Genomic DNA, 16196 nt, shown 5'->3' with positions numbered 1-16196 from the left:
TTGTCCAGAAACCCTCACAGATACTGCATTTAGCATAACACATATGCTCAAATCATAACATGGCAAACTGCAGCCCAACAGGCAACAACAGCAGTCAGTGTGTCAGTGTGCTGACTTGACTATGACTTGCCCCAAACTGCATGTGATTATCATAAAGTGGGCATGTCTGTAAAGGGGAGACTCGAGGGTACCCACAGAACCCATTTTCATTCACATATCTGGAGGTCAGAGGTCAAGGGACCCCTTTGGAAATGGCCATGACAGTTTGGAGCGTTATTTAACCTCCTCTGTAACAAGCTAGTATGACATTGTTGGTACCAAGCCCACTGCAACCTAAAAATTATACCTACAACCAAGTTAATCAAATTAATTGCGTTAATGCGCTAAAGAAATTAGTAGCGTTAAAATGAATTTGCGTTAACGCGTTAACTTTGACAGCCCTGATACATAAATCTCTCAAAATCTGTGAAAAAAGATGGACATGAACTTCCATTTATGTCCATCGCTCACTTTATGCTCCTCTGGGAAGCAGTCGGGCAAAATGTTTATTAAATAAATAGCTATAATAGTTTGCATATTTATAATATTTTTATTGTTCAACACAGGCCATTTCAGTAGAGACATTAAATATGACAATAGAATAGAAATAATTTTGATTAATGTTTTATGGCACTTTGTAGGCGGACGTTTCTGGGTCGCTTTCAGTCCAAAATGGCGGGGGCGTAGCTCTGCTGCTGGGCGCTGACGTTGCAATGGAACGAACAATTGACTTTCACTTCTTCTCAATATACGTTCTTTGGTTACGTGATAAGCGATAGTTCAGTTAAAAGAAGGGGTTGTTAATGTATTTTTATTTTTTTTGGTAACCTTTTTTGTTGTATTTGTTGAAACTCTCATTACATCCCGACAATAATCAATAAATCAAATTCTCTGACAAAAAAAAAGAAAAAAATCTGGTATCTGTGCAACCCGTCCAATCATTTCATTCGGCTCCGTCACCGGAGTCTTCCACCAGTTGCTAGCTTGACAGCTGTGAGTCTTAACATTGTTGTTTACATTCATAATAGAGAGGCGAAGTCCCGCCCCCTTCCGGTGGACCACCATAGGACCTTTTTTCGGAAAAAATATGAATGATAGTCAACGGAGAGAGACATATATTTTTTTTATCCCAATTGAATTGCGCCATGAATCACACATATGAGGTTTGTCAATATAAAAGATAATTTTGCAAGTCAAGAAAGTCGCAGTTTGTTGTAAAACTGTGGAAGTATCAGACTGTGAAAATACGTAAGACGACACACCAAAAAGTCTCGTAGTGACGTCTCTCTCTCTCTGAAGCTACGATGTCTGTGTGTTTCCTACTGGGATGAACTCACACCAGCAACGGGTCTGATCCTTCTTTCTCTTCCCGGCTGATAAAAAGACCAGGAGTCTCTGGATAAAACACATTAGGTAAGATAACGTTTCATTTGTGTGTGGAACATAGCTAAGTTAGGTAGCTAGCTAGTGTTGGTGACGTATATTGTGCGAGATGAGAGATGAGAGATGGGGTTCACTGAGCAGTTTAACACAAACTGAGACTTTCCTGAGTTGCAAAATTATCTTTTAAATTTACAAACATATGTGTGATTCATGGCACAATTCAATCGGGATCAAGAAATATATTTGTCTCTCTCCGTTGACTACCGTTCGTATTTTCCCGAAATAAGGTCCCATGGTGGTCCACCTTAAGATGCGGGACTTCACCCTCTCTATGATAATTTTGGGTGGAGTGGCTTCAGAGGGAGGCCTGAAGGGACAGACTGTCAGTGTTGTAAAAATGTAAATCAACTTTTATTGTCACACATTGTACACAGCACAGCACACAGTGGAATTTGGCTTCTGCATTTAACCCATCTTAGTATATAAGGAGCATTGGGCTGCTACTAAACAATGCCCAAGGAGCAGTTTGGGTTGAAGGGGGAAGTCACCTCAGCAGTGCCCAGGAGGCAAACTGGCACCTCTCCAGCTACCACTGAACACTCTGTACTTGGTCCGTGCGGGGACTTGAACCGGTGACCCTCCGGTTCCCAAGCCAAGTCCCAAACGGACTGAGTCTACTGCCGCGCCCAGTGTTGCAGACTTGGTGATTTTCTCTCTAGATTTAGGGACTTTTGGAGCTAGTGCTGCTAGCTACTTTCATTGGAGAAGAGTTGGCAATATTAGGCTGGGTTTTTAGATTGAATTTTTTTTTTTTTTTTAAATCTAGCGTATTCTTGGTGGTTTCTCCATTGTTGCAGACTCAAGCTTTAAACAGTGAAGGGTCTGTCAGCTTTAAAGGTCCCATATCGTGCTCATTTTCAGGTTTGTACTTTGTGTTTCTACTAGAACATATTTACATGCTGTTATGTTCAAAAACACATTATTTTCCTCATACTGTCTGCTTGAATATGCCTGTATTCACCCTCTGTCTGAAATGCTCCTTTTTAGTGCATTTCAACGGAATTGCGTTGCTAGGCAACAGCTTGGGTCCATGTTTACTTCCTGTAAACTGATGTTATTCACATACACTGCAACAGGAAATAAACTGGGACACATTTAGAATGTTTATGTTTAAAACCTTGTAATGATCTATATATTGTATATTTGTGACATCAGAAATGGACAGAACGCCTTGTTTCAAACGCAAAATTTCTAAATATGTATTTCTCTGTATATTGAGCGTTTTGATAGTTTAACAGTATTTATATATCATTTAAACCGGCTTTAAAAGACATGAAAATCTCACTTTTTACAATATGGGACCTTTAAGGAAACAATGTCAGTCAAGATTAGTAAATATCAGGGGAGTTAGGATTATTTTGTTGTGACGTAAAATGGACTCGTCTTCAAGAGCTGTCAGTAGACACACAGACAGACAGTGCATTTCTTTATTTCAGAGCCTGGTCAGTTCAACAGGAGCCTTGAACAAACCTCTGTATGTGTCTGAAGCAACACTACACATGAACACACGACTGCAAGCTGGAGGCCACGGGGATGAACACGGAGCCACATGAATTTCTCATATTTACACATTATTAACCGCTCTGTCCCTAAGCTCAACTTCCGCCTCTCAGCTCATGTGTTGTCGGGGAGTCGAGCCTCTCTCCTCCCCCACCCCCGAAATGCAGCTGGATTTCCCAGGGTGCCTCGCGAAGACGGGCACAAAGCCTTGTTTCTTCTTTATTATCTGCTGAGTGAAGGCCAGTCATTTTTTTAAGTCTTCGGGCAGAAAATAGCAGCTGGAGACTGAATGACAACCAGTGAGCCAGAGGGTTTTGAGAGGACAGAACAGGGTTTGTGGAACACTGATGTCTGTGCAGACAGTCTTCTCGTGTCAGTGTGTGTCTCTGACGTGCTGTTTTTCCTCTTGGCTCGGAGAGAGAGCTCGTTCCAGAGGTCCTGGAATGTGAGTTTATTATAAGACAAGAGCTGGTGGCAGGAAGTGAGCTGGCTGGCTTTGTCTCCTGGTGTCCTCGTCTTTGAGCAGTCTTTAAAGATCCAGGAGATGGGACAGATTTTAGTGGAGACGAGTGGAGCACGGAGGGGTCATCACATGTCCAAACTCTCCTCTTGACTGCGTGAACCCCACACTTCTTCTACCTGTATATAAAAAGAGCCTGACGCGGGCTCCGCGTTACTGGCCGAGCCGCTGCTGACAAACACCGAACCGCTGCAGGACGCCCAGCAGGTCCTCGTAGGAGATGTTTCTGTGGGAGGGCAGGGAGCTGAGGACACAGAGCAGGACACACAGGAAATGTCAAACTGTACACAACACATCCAGAGAGAAACACACACCCGCACTGGGAGTTCAACAGTGCCATCTGCTGTTCATGTTGAAGGTTTCTTTTTGTTCATATTACTAAATATATATATATATTTGATATATATATATATACATATATATATATATATATATATATATATCTCAAAGCTGAGCCTTCTGCTCGTGTGTGCAAAATCAGTTTATAATTCTTAGTGCCTCCGTCATGGATGCATTTAAGTGACACGTGTAAACATAGACAGTAGCTTACAAGAATTCAGTGAGTCTGATGTGCCAGGGGAGGAAGCCCAGCGTGCTGTCCACAGGACCGAACTTCACCACCAGCTCAGGGTCCGGGATGTTCTTGGACTCTGAAACAAGCACAGAGACAAGCAGCACAAGAGATTTAATCCACACAAACTCTTTAAACCTGCAGGAGGAAGAATGTTTTTGGCATCATTGAGCAAAAAAATTCCAGAATAACCTTTCAGCATATTGTAATTCAAGTGTTCCGAGAGACTTCTAGACCTCCTCATGGCTGTTTTCAGACTTTAAATAATCTAGCCTGTGACCGGAGACTTTGGCCAAAAACAGGTCATTTCAGAGAGAGCGAGCGCTCCTATTGGCTGTTAATTTCACGGAGGCAGCTGTCAATCATTCACTGACTCCGATCAAACGGTCAAACTAGGCAGCACTGATCTATGAATTAATATTCTTTTTTTTCTTTTTTTAAAGATTACTTTTTTGGGCTTTTTGCCTGTATTTGAGAGAGACAGTGATAGTTATGAAAGGCGGGAAGAGAGAGGGGATGACATGCAGCAAAGGGCTACAGGTGGGATTTAAACCCCAGGCTGCTGTGGTAAGGACTCAGACTTGGCACGCGGGGCACCCGCTCCACCCCGCTCCACCCGGGATGCCCCTAGAATCAATAATCTAACAAATCGAGGTTCATCTGAATATTATTTCCTCTGCACGAATGTTCCGCAGGGGTGGGCGAGCATTCATAAGAACCCACAAAATCTGTTTTTTATAAATTTCCATGCAAATATTTCGGACGAAAATCAGTGCTTGGTGTGAAGCGGCTTGAAGCCTCCTCCTCCTCTCTTCTGAGATATAAAACACAGGACTTTCTGCTGCGATGCAGAACAGGTGACATTTACCATCAGGGGGACACATGACTGAAAGTGTGATATTATATGTTGTGATATTTTTGTCTGGCGAGACATTGTCAGCAGTGTTGTGACACTTTCTGCGGAGGCAGAGGTGATTCGGTCAGTTCAGTCTTTTATCAGTATATGCTTGTTAGACTTTGAGATGTCGGCATGCGTTCATGTTTGTGTGTGAAAAACAATCTACTGCACTTTGGTTCACTCTTTCATTACAGCTGTGTATAAAAGCCCTTTATAATGCAGTGAATAAATACTCCTAGTATGTAAACTATCATATGTATCTAATGCAGATCACACAGCACAGTGCAGCCTGTGTTCATTATGGTGACAGTGATTCTCAGCTCTAGTCAATGACTGACTTCTGAGTCATGACTTCAGGGCACTTCAGGTAAAGCAACAGGTTGCCGTCCTCACTGACTGATGACTGACTCGTGATGTTGACCGGCTGATTGTTGTATTACTGCCGTGTGTTTGTTTTCTGTCCTCCTGTCTGTGTGCATGCGTTCACTGTCCTTCATCCAGAGCACCGCTCACACTGAGGATTACAGGCTGCTGCTGTGTAACCTCTGATACAGTGATACTGGTTAACAAGGTCGCCAGAGAAGCTTTGAGACATTTTCTTGAAGAAAGATGTACTGATGCCTTGAAGCCTGACCACTTTACTGCTCAATTCACTGAGTGAACAAAGGAAAACCACACACTATATTATAGGTTCTCTATACGCAATTCAGAGCATTTTTTTTTGCCTCCACATGGCTCTCAACATGACGACGGCTGAGCCGGCGGCAAACAATGTAAATAACGGCAACAGTGTTGACAGAGCTAACAGTGTTTACCTAGGGGGGGGGGGGGGGGGGGGGATGCTACACTTCTTAGACGACGCCTTTGGTCGAGACGGTGTTCAACAATAACCGCCACATGAACTCAGTGTAAATCGGTGGGCGTGAGCTAGCCAGTGGGGCACAACAGAGACTCATATGCAATAAAATGCACGGGGCCGGCCGGCTATGTAAACAAAGCACAGAGAAGCACTGATTACATCACACACAGAGGTAGCCATTACTTCATTATATCATAGCAAATAGTTGTTGCTGCTATATTAATGCTCTGAATCCCGTATATAGAACCTTTAACCCTCTGAGAGCCACAATAGACCAGTTTTTGTCTTTTATTAGGGGGGTACAGGGGGTCTTTAGGGAGAGATAGCAGGTCAACAGTAGATGTCACATAGAAGTGGTGTACATCATCTGAAAGCTGAGAACCTGAAGATTAATTTGAGATGCAGCTCAGCACTGTGTGTCAAGTTGTTCTGGTCATAAATAAACATGAATTTAACAATTAATCAATTGATTAAAATAAATAGTGAGAGTGTATAAGGGTTTAGAACATTATGATAGAAGTATATAATGTCCATCCCCATGCTCTATTATGTCTCAGAAGTTGTTGTAGCAATTTTTAGATTGATACCATTTCTTACAAAGATTTGGTGCGAAATGTAACCATTTTCTACCACTCGAGAATTGATAAAAAATAATCAATAATCCCTCCAAAATACCACATTAAGACACCAAGACCTCGAGGAACACCGTAGAGAAAGCCATATTGTCAATCTAGCTAGGAAAGCCATCCATCCTCTGAATGCTCTAGGTCTCTAGTTTGTGGCTGTAAAGTTTCATGAGGCTGTGAGTATCCTAGAGGTCACCACAAGTCATTTTATACAGTGAGGAAAAATGTCCAAAAATTGTCTCACTATTTGAAATGGCTACTATGGGGACTAACATCATCACACATGAATACAGATGGGCTCATTGGATCAACAAGAGTCTCAGCTTTACAGTGATACCCAATTTATGTAATTCAAGACTGTTTAGGGACCCCAGGATGCAGAAATATGGACACAGACGGAGCCCTGAAGCTGCTGCTGCTCTGCTAACGTGCCGCTCACGCTACGCCTCCCTCCCGTGTAGACACGGTGTTGAGATGATGAAGAATGTCACAGCTGTCTGCTCCGTTCTCCGAGGGGCCATTAAACCTGCTGTGAAGCTACAGTGCAGCGTGCCTCCTCGTCTTCGCTGAGGTGTTAAAGACTTTCACTATCGTGATTATGGGGGTTTAATTTGTTTTGTGTGTGTAGGTTGTTGCAGTCAGCTTGAAACTTGAGAGTGTCTCGGTCTCTGCCAAATCGCTTAAAGGGTATTATCTCCAAATTTCACGCTCTACTGGGTGTACTCTGATTCTTCTTCAGCTTATGATTCCCTGAAACCACTGCGGGAACGTGATCTGGGGGTAACATTTAGTTCTGGAGATTGGAAAAGGATCTGCAATGCACCTCAATTTCTATACATGAACAAAATTGTATTTATTAATTATTAATTAATTTTATTTGGTTCATATTTTACACCCGTTCGCCTCCAGAAAACGTTCCCCAGCTCTTCAAACCTTTGTTTTAAATGTAAGATACACAAAGGTACATTTATTTATTTATTTATAATGTGTATGTATACAGTCTTAACAGCGTCTGTTGTTAGTTTGGGATGGGATTTTTATTTAATTATTATTTATTTATTTATTTATTATTATTTTTAGTATTAGTATTATTAATAATATTTTTTATTTTATTTTATTTTATTTTTAGTTCCATGTGTGTGTTTTCTCTCTCAGTTGTTGTTTATTATGAAAAAAGAATGTAATAGAAAAAAGCTGAGACATGTCTGGTGCATTGCATCCCAAACACAAGACATTGGGAGAGACACATGATGCCACCAGAAAAATACAAATAAAATATAGAAAAAAAAGGTGCATGTTGTGTAATAAAGGTCCTGAAGTGGTACCTCTGAGCAGTATGTCCAGCATGGAGACACTGATGTCTTTGGAGCTCCTCTCTTTATTCTCCACAGAGCGACAGAGCTGCTGCGCTGCCTGGACGATGCTCTGCTTTCCGTCCTCTGGAGACAACACCTTCACCGTGGGCCTGCTGGAAACCACTGAGACACACACACACACACACAACAAACAAGATTAGCTTCCACTGCCTTGTAGTTGAAAATGTGAGCATGATGTACCTTCACTGGGAGATGGTGAAAGAATTCCTGTTGGTCATGCATCTAAAAAAATCTAAAAATGAGAAATGTGCCCTCTAACTCAAAAGTGGCATGAGCCATGAGCTAGATAATTTCTCTGAGAAAGAAAACCCACTCGATATTTAAAAATAGTAGGGCAGTCAATCGATTAAAATATATAATCACGATTATTCGCAAATTAATCGCACATTTTGTATTTGTTCAGAATATACCTCAGAGGGAAATTTGTCAAGTATTTAATACTCTTATCAACATGGGGGTTGGGCAAATCTGCTGCTTTATGCAAATATATGTATATATTTATTATTGTATAGTGTGTCAGTGTGCTGACTTGATTATGACTTGCCTCTCTTTTGATGATTTGTATAAAAAGCTGCAGAAGATGAGGGTAGAAATGGCTCAATAATATGATAGTTTATTTAGTAATTTGGTCATTCCATAAAAGAGCAAGGAACAAGCTTTGGTTATCGATGCTCCGATATCAGTAGAAGAGGTTAAAAACTAGAATTACCGCCTCACGTTTGTCAGTCAGTCAAGTTCCACGCCTGTCCAAAATGTCATCACTTCATCATTTTATCCTGTTATAAGACATTTGTGTGAAATTGACCGTTGACCACCAAAATCGAATAAGTTAATCTTTGAGTCCAAGTCGACCTTTGTGGCAAATTTGAAGAAATTCTTTCAATGCGTTCCTCGGGGGCTGTGCAGTTTATCAGATTTCAATCACGATTTTGGCCTCGACAATTATGAAAACAAGATAATCAACATTAAAATGATTATTGTGCCTCATTCTTCATTTCCCTTTCCTTTACAGCAGCGCGCTTCCGCCCCGCTCGGCAGGGTCAGGGACGGCTGCTCGGCGTGGGAGGAACCCCCTAGTGGGAGATCAGCTGTTCTAGCAGCGGAGCATCTCATGTCGTCGTCTAGTCGTCTAGTGCTCGCTGTGCCACAAGGTTGCTTTAATTTATCGACACAATGTTTTCGTTCCTTTCTGTAAAATAATTAGTGAACAGCTAGTCATAACTTCTTTTAGTTGTGAACAAATATAATTAATGAGACTCTCTTGCTCGTGCTCTTTTGATTTACGGAACATGATTTTACAGAGCAAACATTTCCAGAAGAATTAAATGTTCAGACGAAGGCTATGATATGTGTAAATAATAAAATAATCGTTTAACCAGGAATAATAATGGTCCAAAATTATGTAAAATTGCAGTCAAAAACTTTCAAATTTTCTCGGGGTAGGAGCCCCAAAACCCATTATCTCCTAGCATTTTTAATGCACTGAAATTCATAATGTGTCTCTTTATCCTGCTGCATAATATGTAGCTCTCACACCTCAGCTCTGCATGCATACCTGCAGCTGATTCCAGCCTATAGACATCCTATAATATATTGTACAGCGATACTACAAATAGCACCACCACCTTGACCCTATAATGTTCCAGTTATAGAAGATGAATAACCCAAGTGTAAGGATAGCAATAAAGTCACAGCTGATTATGACTGACACAGTATAACATGCTTAAAGAAATGATGAATAAATAGGAATGAGATACCGGCAGGTATGCACGCCAACATGTGAATAAGAGGAGTACCGGCACTTATTTTTTTCCCACTTCAAGCTCTGGATAGAAACCTGTGGATGTGGGTCTCTGTGGGCTAGCTGGCAGTGTCAGTTTCTGTCTTTTGTGTCCTGGAAGAATATCCTGGAAAACGAGTCTAAGATGATGCAGAGGAATGCAATACTCCTGTCCTGGTAGTCAGCCAATAGAATGACACTGTGGACGGGGGGATGATACACTGAAAGATGAGCCTGTAGTTTGTGCATTCAGCCTTCCTGCTTTCCTTCATGTTCTTCTCATTCTACAGTCTTCTCCAAATACAGCCGTTTGTTAAAGGAAAGAGTCAAGGAGCTTTGAGGTCATTTCATCCTAAATGTTTTGAGGAGGCGATATCTAACAGATGGTAACGTCGTTGTGTCAGCCAGTTTATTCGAGATTGCACTTGGCTCTGTAAATGTTGTGGCAATTTTAAGTGTCTGTGTGGAATGAAAAGGACCCAGTACCAGCGCCAGCTAGGGCAACAGTAGATAGATATCCCCTTAGCTTAGAGCTTCAGCCTTTCACAAAGAATGAGGCAATGAAAGATTGTGAAACTGAAGTGGAGCTTCAAATGCAGCTGTCCAATGACTGCAAAGAAAAATTTTATGTTGTTCCAAGGCCGAGTTATCAACTCAGCCCAGAAAATATGTTGTGGGAAATCTCTTACATGCCAGACGTGAAACATTAAACGAGTATCACAGCTTCAGTCGTTATGGTGACATCCTGTTTGAATGTCTCAAAAGTGAATAAAATGCAGCCAAGTTAACAGATAACAAGGTTATGGCCTAGATTAGTATTTATATATACACCGATCAGCCATAACATTATGACCACGGACAGGTGAAGTGAATAACATGGATTATCTCATTATCTCTGGCAGTGGGGGGGATATATTAGACAGCAAGTGAACATTTTGAACTTTGTGTTGGTAGCAGAAAAAATGGGCCAGTGTAAGGATGTGAGTGACTTTGACAAGGGCCAAATAGTGCTGGCTGGACGACTGGGTCAGAGCATCTCCAGAACTGCAGCTCTTGTGGGATGTTCCCGGTCTGCAGTGGTCAGGACCTACCAAACGTGGTCCAAGGAAGGAAAAACGGTGAACCGGCGACAGGATCAGACCCGAGGCTCATTGATGCACGTGGGGAGCAAAGGCTGGCCCGTGTTGTCTGATCCAATAGAAGAGCTACTGGAGCTCAAATTGCTGATAAAGTTAATGCTGGTTCTGATAGAAAGGTGTCAGAACACACAGTGCATCGCAGTTTGTTGCGTATGAGGCTGCGTAGCCACAGACCGGTCAGGGTGCCCGTGCCGTCCTAATGTTACGGCTGATCGGTGTATATATAAACTGCATATGTGTCTTCAGCATAGACTGTATGTAAGACGTGGACATAGTCACCGTGACGTCACTCATTGGTTTGAGGACTACTGTTTTGAAGCATCGAGTTCGGCAGTTTGTTTTTTTGGAACCAGAAGTGACACGAGAGGGTTGAGCTAAGAACAGCCTAATGCTGAAAAAAATCAATATCAGTTTAAGTGTATGTTATATTTAGAATATTTTCAGGCAACTGTTTCTGACGGGGAACTGAAGCCGTTATCTATGCCCTCGCCAAAACCACTCGCCAAAAAAAAACAGTAATAGACTATTTGACTCTAAATGGGACCATAATCTACTAAATGAACATCATGCTGTATTGAAGAAGACTTGAAACTAGCGATTGAGACCATAAACTCATGTTTACAATGTTTACTGAGGTAATAAATTAAGTGAGAAGTAGGCTCATTTTCTCATAGACTTCTATACAATCAGACTTCTTTTAGCAACCAGAGGAGTCGCCCCCTGCTGGCTGTTAGAGAGAATGCAAGTTTAAGGCACTTCAGCATTGGCTTCACTTTTCAGACCCTGGAGTTGCCGCCTGGTCTTCAGCCACCTTATGATGGCAGCTCTTCTTCCTTCCTATCACTCTCAATCTAAACTGTAGCCTAGTGTGAGTGAGGCAATTAATGACTTATGTCCACTTTTACACAACCAGATTGTGTCAGTCACTCAGTGCACTAAAGTTAAACCAGGTTACTCAGAGAAACCAGGTTACGAGGGTAATCACAGAATGCGTCTATACCTGCACTGAAGTTGCTGTGAATCTGTTTCCGTGCAGCATATTATTGATTGGTTTATGTGGGCTCATAACTCAAAGTTGTCTTTGAGCAATCCTGATTAAACTACCGATTTTAAAAAGTGTGTGGGACTTGTCGTGCACATGTGTATGTGTAAAGAGCTGATTGGAAACCGAGTTACTTGTATATATGGCAGAGAAATCGGCGTTCTTTAGGAGAAATCCCAGATTAGGGAAACCAGGTTTCTCCTTTACGTGGCATTTAAGAAATCTGTTTACTGGAGAAAGCCGACTGTAACACGATTATACTCAAGTATGCATGTAAACGCACTGACTGAAACGGTAGTAGTAGTAGTAAGTCCTTACCGTGGTGCTGGTGATTGTCGCTGCCATTGCTGAGGAACTCCACATTGTATTTGGATCCGTCTGCACCCAGCAGGTCCTGCTGCTGCCTCACTATCTCCTCCAGCAGACGGGAGTTGTTTTTCCGGAAAATACCTGAGCGTAGAGACCGATGAGGATGATACAGTAAGTACATCATTCAATCCAGAATGAAATGAAAAATACATTTTTATTTATTTTAGTAAGATGCTGGAGGATGGTAAATGGACTTGCATTTATATACAGCAGCGCCTTTTTAGTCTTCCGACCACTCGAAGCATTCAACCATTTACACACACACATTCATCCACTGATGGCAGAGGCTGCCTTGCAAGGTGTCAACCTGCCCATCAGGATCTGATCTAAATACTCATTCACACACCGATGGCTCAGCCTTCAGGAGCAATTTGGGGTTAAGTATCTTGCTCAGTGACACTTCGACATGTGACTGAAGGAGCCGGGGGATTGAACCGCTGACCTTTTGATTAGTGGACGACCCGCTCTACCTTCGGAGCCACAACTGTGGCTGTGGAAAGCAGCGAAGGCTACAAGTGGAGGATGAAACTATAGAGGTAGACCGATTATCGTTATCGGTGGAACTGGGCTCTGATAGTGGCAGATGGCTGCGCAGCCTCAACCAGTCATGTTCATCACCGTTTTGCATGGAGGCTTCATACACAAAGTCAAGGTAGAGGGGCAGAAAAAAAGTTATCTCTTGAATATGAATATGAAAATATGAAACGCAACACTTTCAGCTCTTTGTCCCAGATACAAGACAGGCAGACCGGGAGGAAAAAGAGCCACGTTACCATCCATCCATGAAATGAAATCACACACTGAAGGATCCTCCTTTACCCCAGGAATTCTTAAATTCAGAGTGACAAAAAAATATTTTTTAAAAATGGCGTATGGAAAAGTAGCCGACTAGGCTGCTGCAGAAGTAAAGAAGATAAAGACAATTAATCGGTTATCGGCTTCCTTCCTGCTCCAAACTATCGTTACTATATCGGCCTTTAAAAATCCACTATCGGTCGACCTCTAGATGAAACACTGACACTGTAGCTGTGTATTGGCAAGAATCTGCCGATATGATACGTATCATGAGAGAGGGGTTATGATCCAATGTATTGCGATATATTGTGATACTGTAAACAAGGCAATACACTGCGATTATTTAATTTAATTTTAGGAAAACTGTCATAGTATAAAGAATGCACCATCATATGCATAAAAAAGTTAACTTTTTTATGCAATCGATACAGTGTTTGTGAGAATAGAGCAGTATCACAAAACATTGTATCGCGATATTCGATTTTTTTTCTCGATTTTTTCTCACATCTCTATAGCTGTGGCAGTTTTTCCTTCCTACATAATGAAATCAATATAAGTAACAGTTCCTAAACAAGTATCTAAGTGCTAAACCAAATGATCAGGTGTCCAGTACGTCAATATCACAGATTCAAAGATGGCTCCCCTGAGAGGAAGGCATCAGTCTTTTACTCCGTTCAAAGGAGTGAGCACGCAGGAGAGAGAGTACAGATATTCAAAGTAGGAAGTAATAAAGTGGGGGTTGACGTGACCAATTTGCATCATTTGGTCAGATGATAAACTCCAGCTCTTTCAGCTCTTTAGGAATGAACCTGTTCATCCTGATCGAGGTGTTTAACCGGGGACTTTAGTGTTGTGTTTGAGTCCAGCTGATGGTTCCCAGTTTAGAACACAGCTTGTGAACAGTTTGTGTTCTAAACTGGTGTCATGTCCCGACAGCACGGCCTTACATCTGAACTATGAGCCTCTAGAAGTCACACCGGGGTCCCATATTCAACCTGGAAAACAATTTATACCCAAATAACAAGTATCAGATTTTCTAATAATATTGTGTCATGTGTGTTTCCTGAAGAGACCACACAATGAACACATAATCTCTGCAGCTTCTCTTTACAGCTGAGGTTTATAAAAGTGGAACAAACCAATATAACTCTACAGTCACATGATGACATTACAGAAAGAAGACGGGGGCCATTTTTCAGCTTGTATAAACTATGGTCAGATGAGTTATGAATCATTATGAAAGTCAAACAAACTTATCAAAATCAAACACAATGGGATAGCTGAAAATGATGAGATAAGAAAACAACTGTGTAGTTTAGACACATTACTGTAGATTACATTGCAGTAATGCACACTTTTGCATATTTAGACAGTTTCAGAGGGCTGAATTCACTAAAATACACTAATGAAACTGGGATAGTCAGCCCTGTCTGGTTTCATTCAATATGAAAGTATTGATGTTGAATTTGGGATATGTAAAGTGAGTTAGTTAGCAGCAGTTATGTCACATTATCACTGTAGAAAGGTAAATTAAATAGCAGTGTGCCTTTATTCAACCAGCAGAGACACAGAAGACAGACGGATAGTGAAGGTAAAGATGCTCACCGTGATTGTCATAGACGCTGACGTATGAGATCCCGACAGCCATGCACCAGACCACCAGGTTGGCTATGTCCGTGTAGCTGGGCTCTTCCTCCGCCACCAGCAGGCCGATGTGGACCGGCAGCTTCTCCAGAGACCTGCCGTCAGACAGCCACCGGGACCGGCGGACAGCAGCTCGGTTTCCAGTCACCGGGTTGGCGTTAGCGTTAGCGTCGGGGTTCTGGTTCAGCTTCTTCTGGTGGTCCGGGAACCCGGCCAGGGCGACCGGCAGCAGCAGAGCGGCCACAGCGCGCTCCCACAGCCGACCCTTCAGGCTCCGCAGCCGGACCCGCAGCCAGGCGACCAGCGCTCTGTTGATGTGGACCAGAACCAGCAAGAACCGCCACAACAAGCCGTACAGCAGCGCCATGAGTGGCCTTGTTCTGTGAGAAGTAATGTCTTTAGAGGGTAGTGGTGAGAATGAGGTGTTCACTCCTCAGTGTCAGTATTAGTATCCGCCTGTTAGACCTGTTTCATCTGTTTCATCTGTTTCATCGCTGCCTGCAGCTCCGTCTGTCTGACGCCATCTTCCTCTCTCGTTGGCAACCCCTGACCTGTGAACTCGCAGCGTGATACACGGAGCTCTCTGATTGGACGAGAGGAGAGTGACGCAGTGACGCAGTGCTAAGCGCCGCCTTAACGTGTGTCAAACCAGGCCGTGACATCACATGAGACACATACACACATACAGCAGGGCTTCAGATGATCACTGGACTAAACTAAAACTGCTCTTTTCAAGAAAGAAAATAAATTAGTAGTCGTTTAAAAGTAAAATTATAAATTATGAATATATTTACATTTACAGTCTTTAATGCACATTTTTGCACATTTTTAGATTATAATGTAAAGTCTTTAATGCACATTTTGAGATTATAATTTACAGTCTCTAATGCACATTTTTGCACATTTTAATTTACAGTCTTTAATGCACATTTTTTTTGCCCCTTTTTAGATCATAATTTCCAGTCTTTAATGCACATTTTTGCACATTTTAGATTAAACTTTACCGTCTTTAATACACATTTTTGCACATTTTTAAATTATAATTTACAGTCTTTAATGCACATTTTTGCACAATTTTAGATTATAATTTACTGTCTTTAGTGCACATTTTTGCACTTTTTTAGATAATAATTTACAGTCTTTAGTGCACATTTTGCACATTTTTAGATTATAATTTACAGTCTTTAATGCACATTTTTGCACATTTTTAAATTATAATTTGCAGGTCTTCAATGCATATTTTAGGTTATAATTTACAGTTTTTAATGCACATTTTTGCAAATTTTTAGATTATAATTTACAGTCTTCGATGCACATTTTTGCACATTTTTAAATTATAATTTACAATCTTTAATACACATTTTTGCACATTTTTAGATAATAATTTACAGTCTTTAATGCACATTTTTGCACATTTTTAGATTATAATTTACAGTCTTCAATGCACATTTTTGCTCATTTTTAGATTATAATTTACAGTCTTTAATGGACATTTTTGCACATTTTTAGATAATAATTTACAGTCTTTAGTGCACATTTTTAGATCATAATTTACAGTCGTTAATGCACATGTTTTTTAATATGTACACTTATAC

The 16196-nt window shown here is 41.4% G+C and overlaps 1 protein-coding gene across 1 annotated transcript; it reads right to left on the bottom strand.

Moving 5' to 3' along the window:
• Nucleotides 1–2891: 2891 nt before the first annotated feature.
• On the bottom strand, nucleotides 2892–15214 carry nus1 (NUS1 dehydrodolichyl diphosphate synthase subunit). Its single transcript, XM_037751751.1, has 5 exons — nucleotides 14563–15214; nucleotides 12112–12243; nucleotides 7782–7934; nucleotides 4053–4152; nucleotides 2892–3746 (listed from the first exon to the last, which is right to left on the bottom strand). The coding sequence occupies exons 1-5, from the start codon at nucleotides 14966–14968 to the stop codon at nucleotides 3656–3658; spliced, it is 882 nt and encodes a 293-aa protein (XP_037607679.1). The 5' UTR covers nucleotides 14969–15214; the 3' UTR covers nucleotides 2892–3655.
• Nucleotides 15215–16196: the final 982 nt, after the last annotated feature.

This window comes from Sebastes umbrosus, chromosome 18 (genome assembly GCF_015220745.1).
Source record: "Sebastes umbrosus isolate fSebUmb1 chromosome 18, fSebUmb1.pri, whole genome shotgun sequence".
In the NCBI taxonomy this organism is placed as follows: Eukaryota; Metazoa; Chordata; class Actinopteri; order Perciformes; family Sebastidae; genus Sebastes; species Sebastes umbrosus.
Note: the sequence above shows the minus strand (reverse complement) of the source record. Positions and strands in the feature narration are given on the sequence as shown.